Genomic DNA, 16,878 nt, shown 5'->3' with positions numbered 1-16,878 from the left:
GCCGTGGATGAAGACACAGCAACAAGGGTGCTAGACATTCCAATTCAACCATTGGCTACTCACAAATAAGCCACTTGAGAAGTGAGACTTGTGGAAATATTCTGTAAATTGCTACCCCGTGTCCAGTCTCTCATAACTCAGACTGAGATCAAGGATCTATGGCAGTTGGCGAAAGTGGCCAAAATGCTTTTTTTGTTTAGAGGGGTTATAATCAGTGCCATAAGGTGGCCCCCAAGACATGATGAAGCTACATAAGACAATCTGTGTTTCTATCCCACAAAGCTTGGGGCAAAGGCTTCCAAGTGTATGCAACCATGTAGCTTCAAGAGCCTTTTGTCATTGGCCCTGGGAAACTCCACAGCTGGTAGCTGGCAAACATGATCAACTGCTCCTATATGTCCATGATTGGAGCTCTGGATGAATATTCCTAATTGAAACAGGAGCAGCATTCGCAAGGGGCCGCCATTACAGAGAGCAAGGCCAACCTTCAGTGGCTGCCAATGGTTTCACAATCGAAGCATTTGGATGCTGCAATCTCTCCCTTCACATCTTACACTTGGGCATTCACTGTTGCCAATGTCCATCAGCCTATTACTAGAGCAGACTTTCCTCAGGCACACTCACTGCTGGCCAATCTTCAGGGAAGATCACTCATCAACAGCAACACTTTATGCCTTTCTTTCTCTTGCAGCATCTGCACTTGCTGCCCCTCGCATAGCAGCTGTCTCTCAGACCCACCATGAATTCTCGAATCTCCTTGTAAGCTGTCTGAATCTCACTACCATGATATTCTCCAAACCCACAACCCACCCTGGAGTGAAACACCACATCCCCACCACTAGCCCTACAGTGCACAGCCATGCATGCCATCCACTAGCAGACAAATTTGCTATTGCAAGGGCTCAGTTTGACAATATGGAAGCTTTGGGCATTGTTCGTTGATCAAGCAGTCCCTGGTCATCACCTTTACATGTGGCACCAAAACCCAATGGAAGTTGGCAACCTTGTAGAGATTATTGCCATCTCGACACAAACACAGCACCCAACTGCTACCCCATTCTCAGAACCAGTTAGCCAGGTGCTCAATTTTCTCAAAAGTTGACCTCATCTGAGGTTACCATCGAATACCAGGGTGAGACAACGACGTGCCTTAAACTGCTGTGATCACTTCTTTTGGGCTGTCCTAATTTCTAAGTGCACCTTTTGACTTAAAAAATGCAGCACAACCCCTTTAATGCACTCATTCATTTTGTAAAGTTATTGGTGTTAGGAAGCAGATTGCTTTAGAAACCACGTCAACATAGAAATATAAAAGTGAAGGCATGGTGTCCCCCCATCTCTGACTCATCTGACCCTGTTACAACGTGTCCCACCCACAGCAGTATGAAAATGGGATGTAAAATGACGAGAATTTTCAAATACAACTAATATCTTTTACAGATACAATTTGATTAATATCTTTTTCAATATTAGTGTCTTTTCTCAATAATTAATAATGCCATTTTTCAGATATATTTAATTAATCTCTGCTGTTTTTGTGTTTTAGAGCAGAATAAAACAGACTAAATAAATGAAACATTAACAAGTTTTGATTTATGTCATCTTAATTTATTCTAATTTAATTTTGTTGCTCAATGTCTTCATATTGGTGACATTGATGTGGTTGACATCCAGTTTAAATTGCTTGAGGTCAGTTTTCGCATATTGAAAAAATAATCCAGATATTGATCTCAATGTCTCATTGGAGACAGTGATGTTGTTGATATTTAATCACCTTTCAGGTAACACCTGCTGGGGGAAATATGAGTGGGAAAGTAATTCCTGTGGTTTGATATTGTGTGGAGAAAGAATTTAGTAGGACCTGGGAAGGGTGACAAACTGAGTGAAGGAATTAATATAACAGGAGGGTTTGAGTGGAGATGGGTAAATAACTATGAGCCGATGTGAAGGTCTGAGTCGAGTTTGGTCCATGGATTGGAAGCTGAAACTAGTGTAGTAGTGGTAGAAGAACTAATTAGAGAAAAGAGCACAGCTCTAGGGTATGGGCTGGAATGTGTTGATGAAAGTCATTGTCAATCAGCCAGACTACATTTAGATGGTGTTTGGTATATATTTGTATAGCCATTATATGGCAATTGTGTTTCCTTGTGGATCTTGTGATCGTGCTTAACTTTTGCAGGGAATCAGCATTTGTTTGGTCTTGAAGTGTGATGGTTTTGCTCTAATAGCTGAGTCATTACCAGATCTGGAGATGTTTCAGGTGTGGAAGCAAGGTCTAGAATCAAAGAGCTTCAGAGTCAGTCTGGCAAAAACCAAAGTCTTAGTAAATAGGAAGGCTGACAAACCACAAATCCCTTCAGGTAGATGGCCCTGCTCGATCTGTAAGAATGGTATAGGTAGAAAGTTCATAAGCTGTACCCGGTGTAAGTTATGGACACATAAGAGGTGCAGCAATATCAAAGGAAGGTTAATTGGGAAGATAGTTTTTGTGTGTGGCAGATGCACAGGGGCAATAAACACTGAAAATGTGTTGAGAACAGCTTCCATCACATGCCAAGGGTGAAAAACTAGAAGTAGTTGATTGCCTTTGTGATCTAAGTGGCAAAGTCAACAGTGGGGATGGATGCTCTGAGAGCGTAGCTGCTAGAATAAGAATAGCCTGGGCAAAGTTCAGACAGCTCCTACCTCTGATGGTGACAAAGGGCTTCTCGTTCAGAGTGAAAGGTAAACTGTATGGTGCATGTGTTCGAACAGCCATGCTACATGGCAGTGATACATGGGCTGTGACTGCTGTGGACATAAGTAGGCTTGCAAGAAATGAAGCTAGTATGCTCCGCTGGATGTGTAATGTCAGTGTGCATACACGACAGAGTGTAAGTGCCCTGAGAGAAAAGTTGGATGTCAGAAATGTCAGGTGTGGTGTGCAAGAGACACGGCTGTGCTGGTATGGTCATGTGTTGCATATGGATGAGGGTAGCTATGTAAAGAAGTGCTGATCTCTAACTGTGGAAGGAACCCGTGGAAGAGGTAGACCAAGGAAGACCTGGGATGAGGTGGCGAAGCACGACCTTTGAACGTTGGGCCTCAAGGAGGCAATGACAAGCGACCGAGACCTTTGGAGATATGCCATTCTTGAGATGACCCGGCAAGCTAGATCGTAGCTATAGCCTATTCCAGTGTTACGTAACCGGCCCATTTAAGAGTTCCCTTCAATTGTCAGGCAATATGCTGTGCTTGAGAAGACCTATTGAGTCAAGTAAAATTGCTGTCATGGCCAATGCCAGTACTGCCTGACTGGCCCCTGTGCTGGTGGCACATAAAAAGCACCATTTGAGCGTGGTCGATGCCAGTGCCGCCTGACTGGCCCCTGTGCTGGTGGCGCATAAAAAGCACCATTTGAGCGTGGTCGATGCCAGTGCCGCCTGACTGGACCCTGTGCTGGTGGCACATAAAAAGCACCCACTACACTCTCGGAGTGGTTGGAGTTAGGAAGGGCATCCAGCTGTAGAAACCTTGCCAGATCAGATTGGCTTGCCAGTCCTCAGTCAAACCGTCCAACCCATGCCAGCGTGGAAAGCAGATGTTAAAGGACAGTGATGATGATGAACAAGAACACTAGTTGTCATTGTACAGATTTTATGTTGGGTATGCAACATCTTGAGGAGAGTTTCTCAGTAGTTGTGAGGTTTAGCAGTTGTAGTGATTTTAGTGGGTTTAGTTGTGTGTTTAAGACTGGAGTGGCATATCAGATGGAACACTGTCCTTGATGTGTGTGTGTGTGTGTGTGGTGATTGTGTGTCTGTGCTGTTTGTGCAGGAGAGATAGCACCTCAGCCTGGTGAGATTGTGTTGGGTGATGTTCAGTTTGAATGTCTTGGTCAGTGTTTTTAGGCAACTCAGTGCTCCAGAGTTTTGAATTCTTTGGGAAGACGGAGTATTTAGTGGGGTTGGGGTTGGTGAGTAGTGGTAGAAGTTGAAACTGTGAGGGTGGTAGAAGACAGGTGGACTGGTAGCTTGTTCTTAAGAGCAGAAATCATTGTAATAGTAGTAAAAGAAAGAGGGAGGGAGGGAGGACCTGTGTCTGTGAATCAGTGATTGCAGCATGTTATCGCTATTGAATGGCCATCATTTTTAGTATTAATCTATGAAAATGATGCCTGTTTTTTGAAAGATAGCTGTTTTTATTAGTTACTGATGGCTATTCCATTGGACCGTGCTGTCATATAATTTATTAAAAGCACCTAACTTTGAACTCTCTCATTAAAAAAATATGCTTACTTTGTGTTTGTGTATGTTTGATATTTTGATTATATAATCACTACTGTTGGGCATCAAATATATATATATATATATATATATATATATATATATATATATATATATATATATATATATATATATATATTTCCTGACCTTAGTTTTGTAAATATACTAAAACATAGTTTTAACAGCTCTGTAGTGCTCTGAGAGTGAGTGTCACTGTTAAAGACTTGTTTAGAAATATGTCAGGAATTCCACCTGGCTTATGATTGATTCTACAGGTCATGCCACAATTCATTGAGGGAATCTAGTCCGAATTTAGTTTGGTCTTCAATCTAGTTAATGGTCAAAAGCTATTTGCTTTAATTGTCCATTTCTTATCATCTGTGACTTCTTATTAGCTATTAGCTTTTGATTCAGTAGCTTATGAAATGATTGTATAATTAAAGCCAAGTAATTAATAGCAATTTCATTATATTATCTGTTTCAGGTTCTGTTAAGTCTATTTTTGAAATGTGTCTCTTTGTAATTAAGAAAGGTCACTCACTCGGAAATTGTATCGGAACAAGGAAATTGTATCAGAACAAGAAAATAGATCTGAGCTGGTAGACAATTAGGTTGTCACTAATTAAGCTGGTAGACAATTAGGTTGTCACTAATTAAGCTGGTAGACAATTAGGTTGTCTAATCAGATTGATTCCTCTGTATATTAGTTTTGTATGAAACAAAACAAAAGAAGAAATTCTGATTTCCATGTTTCTTTTCTGGTCTTTAAAAAAAAATATCTCTCCACAATATTAGTTTTACAATATTATTATAATATTGAAGGGATGTGGCCTGGTGGTTAGGTGTGTTGCATTCACAATTCTGAGATCATGGTTTCGATTCCCTCACCAGCTACACGGGTTCTTGAGCAAAACATTTTATTTCATGTTGGCTTGCTTGCCTTGCCAGCAAGTTTGCATCATTTGAAAGCTAAAATAATACAAAGCACATTGTGACCAGTGATGTGTAACATCTGATAGTCTGGTTAATCCCTTGATTATAATATTAGTTTTGCAATGTTGGTTTTACATTATTATTATTTTCATTATGCTCATCATTGTTGTCGGATGATTTGACAGGAATCAACAAGCCAGAGGACTGCACTGAGCTCCAACTGTCTGCTTTGGCATGGTTTCTATGGCTTGATGTCTTCCCTTATACTAACCACTTTACAGAGGGTACTGGGTGCTTTTTACAGAATACTGAAACTAGTAAGGTTACCAAAGTAACTTGCAAGACAAAATCTCTCAACCTAGTTGGGATGCGATACTGAGGGACATGGTATTTTTTGTCAGGTGTTGAAAGGTTAGGGTACAATTGAGAGACAAAGGCAGGTGTCTTACTGAAGGGGAGATACATGGCTACCCCAGTTGGAAGGTTTCATTGATATTTTCTATATTTGTTTGGGTTGTTTTCTACAGTTTTTAAAACTGAACTAGTTAATAGAAGAGGTCACTGACGTGCCCTTTATATGCTCTTTCCCTCTAACTGTAGCTCACATTTATTCACTTGTGAGGAAAGCAGGTACAGTTCTTATTTCAAAGTTGTTTGGTCACTCTTAGCAGATTCATTAAACACAGAATGACTTCTATTTTTAATGAATATATCTTTTACTTGTTTCAGTCATTGGACTGCGATCATGCTGGGGCACTACCTTGAAGGATTTTAGCCCAACAAATTGTCCCCAATACTTATGTGCTTTTTTTAAGTCTGGCACTTATTCTAAGTCTCTCTCTTGCTGAACTCCTAAATCATTGGGATGTAAACAAACTAACACCAGTTGTCAAGTGGTGTGTGGAGTGTGTGACACACATGCAGAATCAGACTTCCATACAGTTTCTGACTACCAACTTCACTTACCAACGCATTGACCAACCTGGAGATATATTAAACACTTACCCTAGATGCTTCACTGTGGGACTGAACCTGAGACCATGTAGTTAAAAAGCAAATTTCTTAACTACACAACCATGCCTAATTTCTCTTTCTGTTTTTTTTTTTTGTTCTCTTTGGCTCATTCAAATTATTATCAGTCAGACGTATTCGTGAAGGCAAAGATAGTCATTGTTGAGTTGTGTTATTGTCAGGCGAAATTTCTTTGAACTAAATATTATTTCTTATTGTGGAACTGATAAAAGATGTCAAAACTTGAGTGAAAATATATGAAAATAAGGAAAAAGTGTAATAAATCATTTGAAAATTTCAGAGATAGGTCTATTTTTGAGTAATATTGTAAACAAAAGCCTAGATAGTTTGATTTGTCAACAATCTGAACATAAATTTCTTAGCTTATGAAGTGGTTTGTTTGAATGCTGACAGTGTTATGTCTGAATAGGCAATGTCTGGTGTGTTCAAGCTTTTAAATGTATACTTGTTTACTCTCTCTCTCTGATATAACAGATACAACTCTTCCTTTCTCTCTTTTATATTACTTAACGTTTATCTGTGGTAGCATGGCTGTGATTGTTGTTGTCAATGTTGACATAATAGAAGCCAATGCTGTTTTTTTTGGGTTTTTTTTACCGCTAACTGGTTTCAGAGATACACAGATTGAGGTTGAGAGAAAAACCTGCTTTGTCCACAACTCAATGGTTTTGAGGCAAGGTTTGAACTGCAATGTGTTAACAACTCATTGATGGAGTTGTAGGGGTGCTGTTGGGACGCACAGCATGGGTGGGAAGGAAATTCAGAGATGCGAGTGATTGGAGAAAGTGTTTAATTCTTTTGATATCAACCCACCTGAGACTGCTTCTGGTCCCATGATATAAACTTCCTGCTTTAAAGTGAACATAAATTAGAATCTTCATCAAAATGTGTTCCCAACACCAGATTAATAAATGACATTTATTTTATTAAATTCTTCATTATTATTCAAAATTGGGAACAAATGGTTAATGTCAGATCACAAATCCTTCCAGGTACTTATACCTTTTCTACATATTGAGCAGGGCCAAGTAGAAGTTCCGTAATCTATGGACACATAAGAAGTGCAGCCATATCAGAGGAAGGTTAACAGAGAAAGTAGTCTTTGTGTGTGGCAGATGTATGGGTACATAGACCTTAGAAATGTACAGAAAATAGACTCCATCAAATGCCAGGCGGAATACTTAGGAGCAGTTGATAGCTTCTGTTATCTGGGTGACCAAGTCTGCAATGGAGTTGGATGCTCTGAGAGTGTAGCTGCTAGAATAAGAATAGGCTGGACAAAATTCAGAGAGCTTCTACCTTTGTTGGTGACTAAGGGCCTCCTCAGAGTGAAAAGCAGATTGTATGATGCCGGTGTGTGAACAGCCATGCTACACGGCAGTAAAATGTGGGCTGTGACGGCAAAGGCTTGAAAGAAATGAATCTAGCATGCTCTGCTGGATGTGCAATGTCAGTGTGCATGCATGACTGAATGTAAGCATTTTGAGAGAAAAATGAGGCACAAGAGGCATCAGATGTGGTGAGCAAGATAGGCATCTGGTTTGGTCATGTGATGCGTATGGATGAGGACAGCTGCGTGAAGAAGTGCCAGTCTCTAACTGTGGAGAGATCCTGTGGAAGACATGGGATGAAGTGGTGAAGCATGATCTTTGAATGTGGGGTCTCACAGAGATGATAAGTGATCGTGACCTTAGGTGACTCGCTGTGCTTGGGAAGACTTAAATTGTAGTTGTGGCTGGTGCTGGTGCCAGTGACACCGCACCTGTGCCAGTAACACATAACAGCTCCCGTGCTGGTGACAAAAGGCACCCACTACTCTCTTGGAGTGGTTGGCATTAGGAAGGGCATCCAGCCATAGAAACTATACCAAAATCAAACTGGTGCAGCTCTCAGTCTACCAGCTCCAACCAGACTGCTCAACCCATGCCAGCATGGAAAGCAGACATTAAATGATGATGATGATGATGATGATTGAGGTGTGATAGATTAGTGGTATTGAGAGCTGGAGTAGTTGAAGTATGGGGGCATGTACACCTTTTCACCACTCAAGGTCGGAGTACAAATCCTAGCTCAACCTTTTATAGTCATTTTTTAAGACATTCAGAGGAAACATTGGCTCTGTTCTTTGACACAAAACTAAAGCAATGGGAAATGAAATGTTTTGCTCAAGAACACATGCTGCCCAGTCTGGGAATCAAACCTACAACCTGGCGATTATGTGTGCAACACCTTAACCCTAAGGCCACTCACCTTCACTGGAGGAGGAGGAGGAGTAGGAGGAGAGAAGTGACTCAGTAGAGACTGTTGTTGGTTGATGATTCTGAAACTGTTGATCTTTGTCTGCACTTTCTAAATCAAATCAGTTATCCATGAAGTTGGGGAGGAGGGGGAGAGTACCTCCTCCTACTTTTTAAAAGCTGTCAATAGATCCCCCCCCCCCCTCTTCCTTTCAGTAAACAAATTCAAAACTGTTTATATTCTTTCTCCCTTCCATTACACCTCTCTACTCATCTCCTAACATTCAAGTTCTTCCTCACCATCCAGGTTCATAGTCTTGTTTATACTGAATGGTAGCCACTCTGAAATGCATGCCTCTGTATCAGCCTGGTTGGAGGGTGCTTTGAAGTGACTTGGTGTATTCACACCTATTTGTTTATAACGAGAAATTTCCTTTGTGTCAAAATGCGATGACTGACTTTCTTTTATGGGTTCCACTATACCCCAAGCATATTTGAATTGGTAACAAGTTTGTATGAGTGTTGATGACACAAGAAAAGGTACCTAGTGCACTCTATAAAGTTGTTAGGAAGGGCATCCAGCTGACACTGGAACATGATACAACCATGCTGAATCCTTTCAAACTGTCCGATTTAAGACAGCATGGAACACACATGTTAAATGATGGTGATTCACTAATTGCTGACACAATCTTCTTTCCTCAGATTTTACTGTTTAATGTAAATAGAATTGTGGTGCTCGTTTTGTAATGAAATTTTCTACGAATATGTATTATGTCATGTAGATTCCGAATATACAAAGAATTGGTGGGGGAAGTGTTTTAGGAGGGGGTAGGGTGGAGAATTTCAGAAAATTCACTGGAGTCCACTTCAGTTTGTCAAAACTTTCAAGAAAATGGATATTTTTAAATGAAATTCTCTACAAATATACTTTGGACTATGTAGATTCCAAGGACATAGGAATTGGGGGTTATTTTTGAGAACTGTTCCCCCATTTGGGGGTGTTTTGGAACAAGTTGTCCATATTTGTTTCTTTTTCTTCGTTTTGTGCATCTGTAGATTTCTACCACACACACACACACACACACACACACACATGTAAGTTAAAAAAGTTCAAATGGGGACTTATTCCATTCAATACCATATTTATTATAGAGATTATGTAACAAATTATACTTTACACTTCTATATTTAACTGTGTGTGTGTATAGTCCTTATTTTTGCTTCGGGTGCCTTCTGATTTTCTATTAGAAACATTTACCTGGGAATTTATTTAAAATGAAAAAAAAAAATTTGTATGCCACAGATAAGTCATCTTAATAACCTATTTCTGTGTACCAGACCATTAGCTGCTATTTCTAGCACAACGAGTTTCCTGGTGAGGGCTTCATTTGCCTTCATTGCCTGTTTGTTGCTTCAGTAGAAATCTACGGATGCACAATACGGAGAAAATGTAACAAATATGGAATACTTGTTCTGAAACCCTAACTCTAACCCCTGAGTGGGGAACAGTTCTGAAAAATAACCCCCAATTGTTTTCCTCCCAAATTCCTATGCCCTCAGAATGTTCATAGTCCGAGGTATATTTGTACAGAATTTTATTAAAAAATATCCATTTTCTTGAAAGTTAAGATGAATTGAAGTGGACTCCGGTGAATTTCCAGAAATTCCCCACCCCCTCCTTAAACAAATTTTGTATATTTGGGATGTACATGATATAACACATATTTGTAGAAAACTTTATGAAAAAATATCCATTTTTCTGAAAGTTATGATCCAAATTGGGTGGACGGGTGGGCAGAAATCTGTAGCTATGTCGACAAATTTGACACTTTCCTTCTCGGCATGATTATACATGTATACAGAAATACACAAGTGCAGAAGACAGTAAACAATGAAAATAACTTGGTAACGGAAATTATGTTTCTTAATACGATGGGCAGAAAGTAAATAAGAAATTTCAATGGAAAATAAAGTATTGTACAGGCTGAAGCGAAATTTGTATCTCGGTGAACCAAAGAGCCAGTATCGAAAGAACCAGAAAGAAACGGTCAACAACAGAAAAACACAAAATTGTTTGGATTGAAGTGAAATTTATGAAGATACTTCTGTCAGTAAATTATGAAATTACTTCCATCAGGAATTGTGAACTTCTTTGTGTCAGTAATTTGTCATTGTTTGTTTGTAAATAGCAATTGAAAAATGAAGGTGAAAACAAGAGATATAGAGAGAGAGATGGATAGAGAGATATACATAAAGAGATATGTTATGTCACTGACGCTGGAAAACCGGAAGTAAATATTTTGAAAACTTTCAAAGATATGAATCTAATATAAAAAGCAATATTTTTTTTATTTTTAATAATTTTAAATAAAAAAAATCAAATGAACAGCCTATAATTTGTCCAAAGTCAAATTATTCATGCATCACAAGTATGAAAGCAATTGGTGAAGCTTTGAAAAGTGAATATGCACACATCTCTATTTTATATATTATTAGATAATGATAATAATAAGGGTCCCCCCCATATCACCATCCAGGATTATAGTAGAGGGCACTTGCCCAAGGTACTATGCAGTGGGACTGGGCCTTAGACTGCATTGTTGGGAAGCAAGCTTCTCAACCCTATACCCATACCAACACTTATATATCCATTATATATTTCTAGAATTTAGATATAGTCTGCTTTCAGTATCAGCTGGTATTTCTCTTTTTTAGCCATTGTCTGAGAAACTGTGATAACCATTTTTAAAGAAATCTTTCTCTTCTCTCAGTGAATGAGCAATGTATGTTTTAGTGAAGTAACCGTAACAACTTGGTAAATGATTATACTTGAAGAATGGACAAAGTGGTTTTTAATTTTCTATAGTGCTTTCTAAATCTTTCATCGAAACATTGTTATTTGGTTTCTTTGTTGTTGTTGTTACTTATAATTCTGTTTTGTAATCTTTTATGAAATAGCTGCCACAGTTGTATTTTGCTCTTACTGAAAATACTGTTTTTGTGTTATTTCAACTTTTGGAATATAAAATGTTTATTAAATATTATTGTCTATAGTAGACTTGACTATCGTGTTTAAATGAAATAATTGTGGAATACTTAAAAGGAAAAGAAAAAAAAGCATTTATTTTACTTCATCTGATTGTTGCCATGTGGATGATGGGTAAAACTCAGGATATCCAGGGTAAAAGTGAAAAAAAAAAAGAAAAAAAATGCCAGCATTTACCCTTATCTCTTTCTCTCCAAACAGGGTAGCCATGTGTCTCTTGTATAGCAATATACCTGTTTCTCTCCATCTATTGAATTTTACTCCCTCAAAACTGGCATATTGTTTTGCAAGGTACTTGATGACCTTGCTGGTATTGGTGCCATGTAAAAAACAATAATTTTTTTCATTTAATTTTGAAAATAATGAAGAATTCATAAAAATAACATTATTATTAAGCTGATATTTGGAATATAACAGAATTTTGATAAATTTTAATTCCGATTACTTTTAAACAGGGAATTTGTATCTTGGAATCTGGGAGACATCTCAGATAAGTTGATATGAAGAATTAAAGAATTAATGACTGATATTGAAATCAGTCTTGAGAGTAAAGATGCTGCTTTAATCCTTTCAGTGTGAATCTGACTGAGACTGACCCTGGTATCTATGATACAAACTTCCTAAATCAAAACTGTTCATCATAATTTCATGTTAGTTTATGTTCCAGATATTAGCTTAAAAACAGCAAAATTATTTTACTAAATTCTTTTCACACTTAATTGAGTTTGGTCTCAATAGGTTTCATTAGAGAATACTACCTTCCTGTTTAATGTCCAATCACAGTTCTTGTTCCAAATATATTTTACCATTTCTTTCCAAGCTATATTTCCCTTGAGATGGCAGTATTACTGTCTGTAGTTAAAAGTTTTATTTGATCCAAAGACGTATTAAAAATCATTTCGGTCTCCATAGCAATTACAAATATCTTGAAATTCCAAATGTTTCTTTAATTCTCAATGTTTCACTTTTCAGCCTCTTCCAAAATATGGCCGACCACTCTATTGTTTCTTCATGAGTGGATTAGTTCTGTGTATTACTGGCATCAAACGCAAAGAGAAAATGGTGAGTTGAACATTGTTTATCTTTTACTCTTTGTTTTAATCATTGGATTGTGGCCATGCTGGGGCATCTTCTTGAAGGATTTTAGTCAAACAAATTGACGCCAGTGCTTATTTTTTAAAGCCTGATGCTTATTATATTGGTCTCTTATGCAGAACTGCTAAGTTACAAAGATGTAAACACACAAACTGATATTCAAGCGATGGTGGGGGACAAACACAGACATAAAGACACACACACACACACACACATTATACATACATATATATTTAACCCTTCAATCCTTGAACAATAAACTACGCTTGCGAAGACCTGTTGAGGCAAGTGAAATTGTTGTCGTGACTGATGACAGTACTGCCTGATTGGCACCCATGCCAGTGGAACGTTAAAAGCACCATTCAAGCGTGATCGTTGCCAGGGCTGCTGACTGGCTCCCATGCTGGTGGAACATAAAAAGCACCATTTGAGCGTGATTGTTGCTAGTGTCACCTGATTGGCTTCCGTGCTGGTGGCACATAAAAAACACCATTTGAGCATGGTTGTTGCCAGTGCTACCGGACTGGCTCCTGTGCAGGTGACACATAGAAAGCACCATTTAAGCGTGGCCAATGCCAGTACCGCCTGACTGGCCCTCGTGTCAGTGGCACATAAAAGCATCCACTACATTCTCTGAGTGGTTGGTGCCAGATCAGATTGGGGCCTGGTGCAGCCTTCTGGCTCGCCAGCCCCCTGTCAAACCGTCCAACCCATGCCAGCATGGAAAGCGGACGTTAAACGATGATGATGAGATATATATACATATATATATACACTCTCAGAGTGGTTGGCGTTAGGAAGGGCATCCAGCTGTAGAAACTCTGCCAAATCAGATTGGAGCCTGGTGTAGCCATCTGGTTTCACTAGTCCTCAGTCAAATCGTCCAACCCATGCTAGCATGGAAAGCGGACGTTAAACGATGATGATGATGATGATGATGATATATATATATATATATATATATATATATATATATGTATACATACATACATACATGCATGCATGCATGCACACATACATAGACACATGCATATGACAGGTTTTTTTCAGTTTCCTTCTACCAAATCCACTTACAAGGCTTTGATCACCTTGAGGCTATAGCAGAAGACATTTGCACAATGTGCTGCACAATGGGGCTGAATATGGAACCATGTGGCTGGGAAACAAATTACTTACTACATGGCCACCCCTGTTTTTCCCTTTTATTACTGTTAATTTTTGCTCTTTAAATTCTGTATCTGATTTTATTGTGGCTTGAAAAGAAAAATGTATGTACCATATATGATGATATCTAAGGCACTTTTGAAGGGCATTGCCCATGAACTTGTAACAAATGAACTGTAGACAAGAACCTTCACTGTGGGCTAGCTATTGAAGTTGTCCACAGGGAGAAGGGACTTTCGGGTTGGTGGAAAATGAGGTAATTTTTCAGATTAACACCCACACGATCTTCACTAGGGTGTTAGGGTTAGGGTCTTAGGGTTAGTTTTAGGGTTACGGTTACGTGGGCAACATCTATTTAACCCTTTCGTTACTAATTTTTTGGTTCATAAGACTAACCCGGCCATAGCCGGCCGAGCGTACCCATTGTTATTTAAATGTATATTTGAACCCAAATTTCGTTAGTACATTCGTTCAAACACCTGATTTCACTTTGCAAACAGTTGAGTTATTGTCTCCCACATTGTTTGGCGTGATATTTGAACTCAGTGAATTTTGGAAGATTTTTTTTCCACATTTTTTGCGGCGTTGATTTTTTTCAACTTTGAAGATGGAGAGGAGTTTCATGCTATCAAGCAGTGATTCCGAATTTGAAGGTTTTTCAACAGAAGATATGGAGATATCGAAGAAAAGAATGAATGAGCTACAAAAGCACGTGGTGAACGATAATGAATCGGATATTTCTGGATCCGAAACCGAAATCAGCGATTCTGAAAGCGGCGACGGTGACAGCGAGGATGATTTTACACCAGAAAAATATTTTTAAAATATTTTTATTAACAATTTTTCTGAGGAAACAGGGTCTACCCATTGTCTTTCTCAGGAAGCGAAACTTTTAGACTTCTTTTTCATGCTTGTTTGAAATGATTACTGCGGAAACAAACCGTTACGCAAAATGTAAACAAACCGGAGAAAAAAGATAGCTTGCGGTTTCCTGCAACTGTAGATGAAATACGGGCATTTTTTGCCATAAATATTATTATGGATATTAGACAGTTACCCAGAATAACAAATTACTGGAGCGATCAGGAACCTTTTGGCGATGAATATATTTCCAGTATTATGAACGAGTACGATTCGTGAAGCTGAACCAATATTTACATGTGAGAGACACTAGCAGTACCCCCCCCCCCCCCAGTACGTGGAGAACTTTCAGACAAAAATTATGCAATAGAATTAAGAACCCTTTATTTAATTATGTTCCAAATATCACATTAATATGTTGATAAATAAAAAAGTTACAGGTGTTTAATGAGACTAGTCTAAATTCATGATTATTTTAGAATTTAATTGAAACTCATGAGGGGTGTATTTTGGCCAGAAATATATTAACGAAAGGGTTAAGGAAGTGTAATGAGCAATCTGTTCTCTTCTCTCGTGTTGGTGCTCACGTTGGACAACACTGCAAACTAGCAGCTCACATCGGATTCTTAACCCGCTCTAACTTTACCCGTTATCTCTAGAGGTAATGTACCTCTTGTGAACGGAGCTAACGAACTATGCACTGACATACAGATGGTCATCGGGAGCAAACCCCATGAAAGGAGAACCAAGTAAACAACCATTGAATTGCATCCGCTTGTAAGCCTCTTCTTCTTTGAGTTCCAGAATCCTAAAACAGCAAAAAAATAATTGTGATGGGAGAAGGAGATACTGCACAGGTATCAGGAACCTTCTGGTCCCATTATCTTGTGCAACAGCGTGGGTCACTTTCGTCCTACTCCCATGTCAACGCATGGTACATCTAGGTCATCCGTACTAAATAACCTCCACAAGGTGAAATTTGTGTTTGTTTCTTGTGGCGCACAACAAAAACCCCTTCAACCATCCCATGATGGAGCATACAAAGTGATTCATTCAGGAGACAAGTTATTTCAACTCCTGATTGGCGAATGACACAACACAGTTTCCATTGATAGATCAAAACCAGTCCATCTCAGTAGCTCAACCACCAAACAGAGGCTGTCCCGGGCAAGTTGCACCAACCTCTGTAAACAGGAGAGTTAAGTAATTACATGCAGAGGTGAGGTGGTAAAAACACCTTCTCGGTTCTAATGACAGTCAACAGTTCTGATGGGGAGCTATGTAGGGCATTGCCCATCAACTCATAAGAGACGAACTATAGACAAAGACGTTCACTGTGGATGAGCTATCGAGCAGGTCCACAGAGAAATGGGACTTCTGGTTAGGTGGAAAATGAGACTCCGGTTTAGATGGCCGATCATACTCTTCCTCACAGAGTAGATCATTCATCATCATCATCATCATCGTTTAACGTCCGCTTTCCATGCTAGCATGGGTTGGATGATTTGATTGAGGACTGGTGAAACCGGATGGCAACACCAGGCTCCAATCTAATTTGGCAGAGTTTCTACAGCTGGATGCCCTTCCTAATGCCAACCACTCAGAGAATAAATGGTACTTTGATAGACTCTTATTTGTGATTATTATTATGTATAGCTTAACAAAGCTATACTTTTTTCTCCCACCAAAATGTCTCAAAATATCACCATGGGTCCTATCTGTTACTTGCTTTAATGCATTAAAACCATTTTTCTTGAATATGTGTTGCTGAACTTGGAATATGTCTAATATGCCTCTGTGTTTTATTAATGTCCTCAAATATCGTAGTTTTTAATTCTACAAATATTTAATTCTATTTATTGTTCCTTGTTTTCTTTGTTGTTGCAGTTAAAGCTAACAGACGTAGTCCATCACATGTATGGAATGGTAAAGAAAGAAATCTCACCTAAAGTAACTCACCTGGTTGCTAATTGTTGTGGAAATGATAAATACCGTGTATGTATTGAATCCCATTTTACCTCTTTTACATTCTACTTGTTTCTGTCATTGGACTGTGGCCATGCTGGGACACTGCCTCAAAAGGTTTCATCTCACAAATCAACCCCTGTAGTTTTCTAAAGCTTGATACTTATTCAATTTATTTCTTTTGCTGGACAAGTTATGTGGGACATAGACAAACCAATACCGGTTGTCAAGTGGTGGGAGGGGGGCACAAACAAAAATGCAAAGGCACACACACACA

General features: G+C 38.8%; 1 protein-coding gene across 5 annotated transcripts in view; it reads left to right on the top strand.

The window, feature by feature from the left end:
* Positions 1-16,878, top strand: part of LOC106881851 (protein ECT2) — a 132,733-nt gene that overhangs the window by 32,494 nt on the left and 83,361 nt on the right. For all 5 annotated transcript variants that reach the window (XR_016241345.1, XM_089350132.1, XM_089350133.1 and 2 more), the window contains 2 exons: positions 12,489-12,578; positions 16,524-16,631. Coding sequence is in view for 4 of the 5 variants with exons in the window: in XM_089350132.1 (XP_089206258.1) it covers positions 12,489-12,578; positions 16,524-16,631 (198 nt within the window). In the remaining variant the exon portion in view is untranslated. The remainder of the gene's footprint in view (positions 1-12,488; positions 12,579-16,523; positions 16,632-16,878) is intronic.

Source organism: Octopus bimaculoides, chromosome 4 (genome assembly GCF_046866305.1).
Source record: "Octopus bimaculoides isolate indiv1 chromosome 4, ASM4686630v1, whole genome shotgun sequence".
Taxonomy (NCBI): Eukaryota; Metazoa; Mollusca; class Cephalopoda; order Octopoda; family Octopodidae; genus Octopus; species Octopus bimaculoides.
This window is presented reverse-complemented; position numbering and strand designations above follow the sequence as displayed.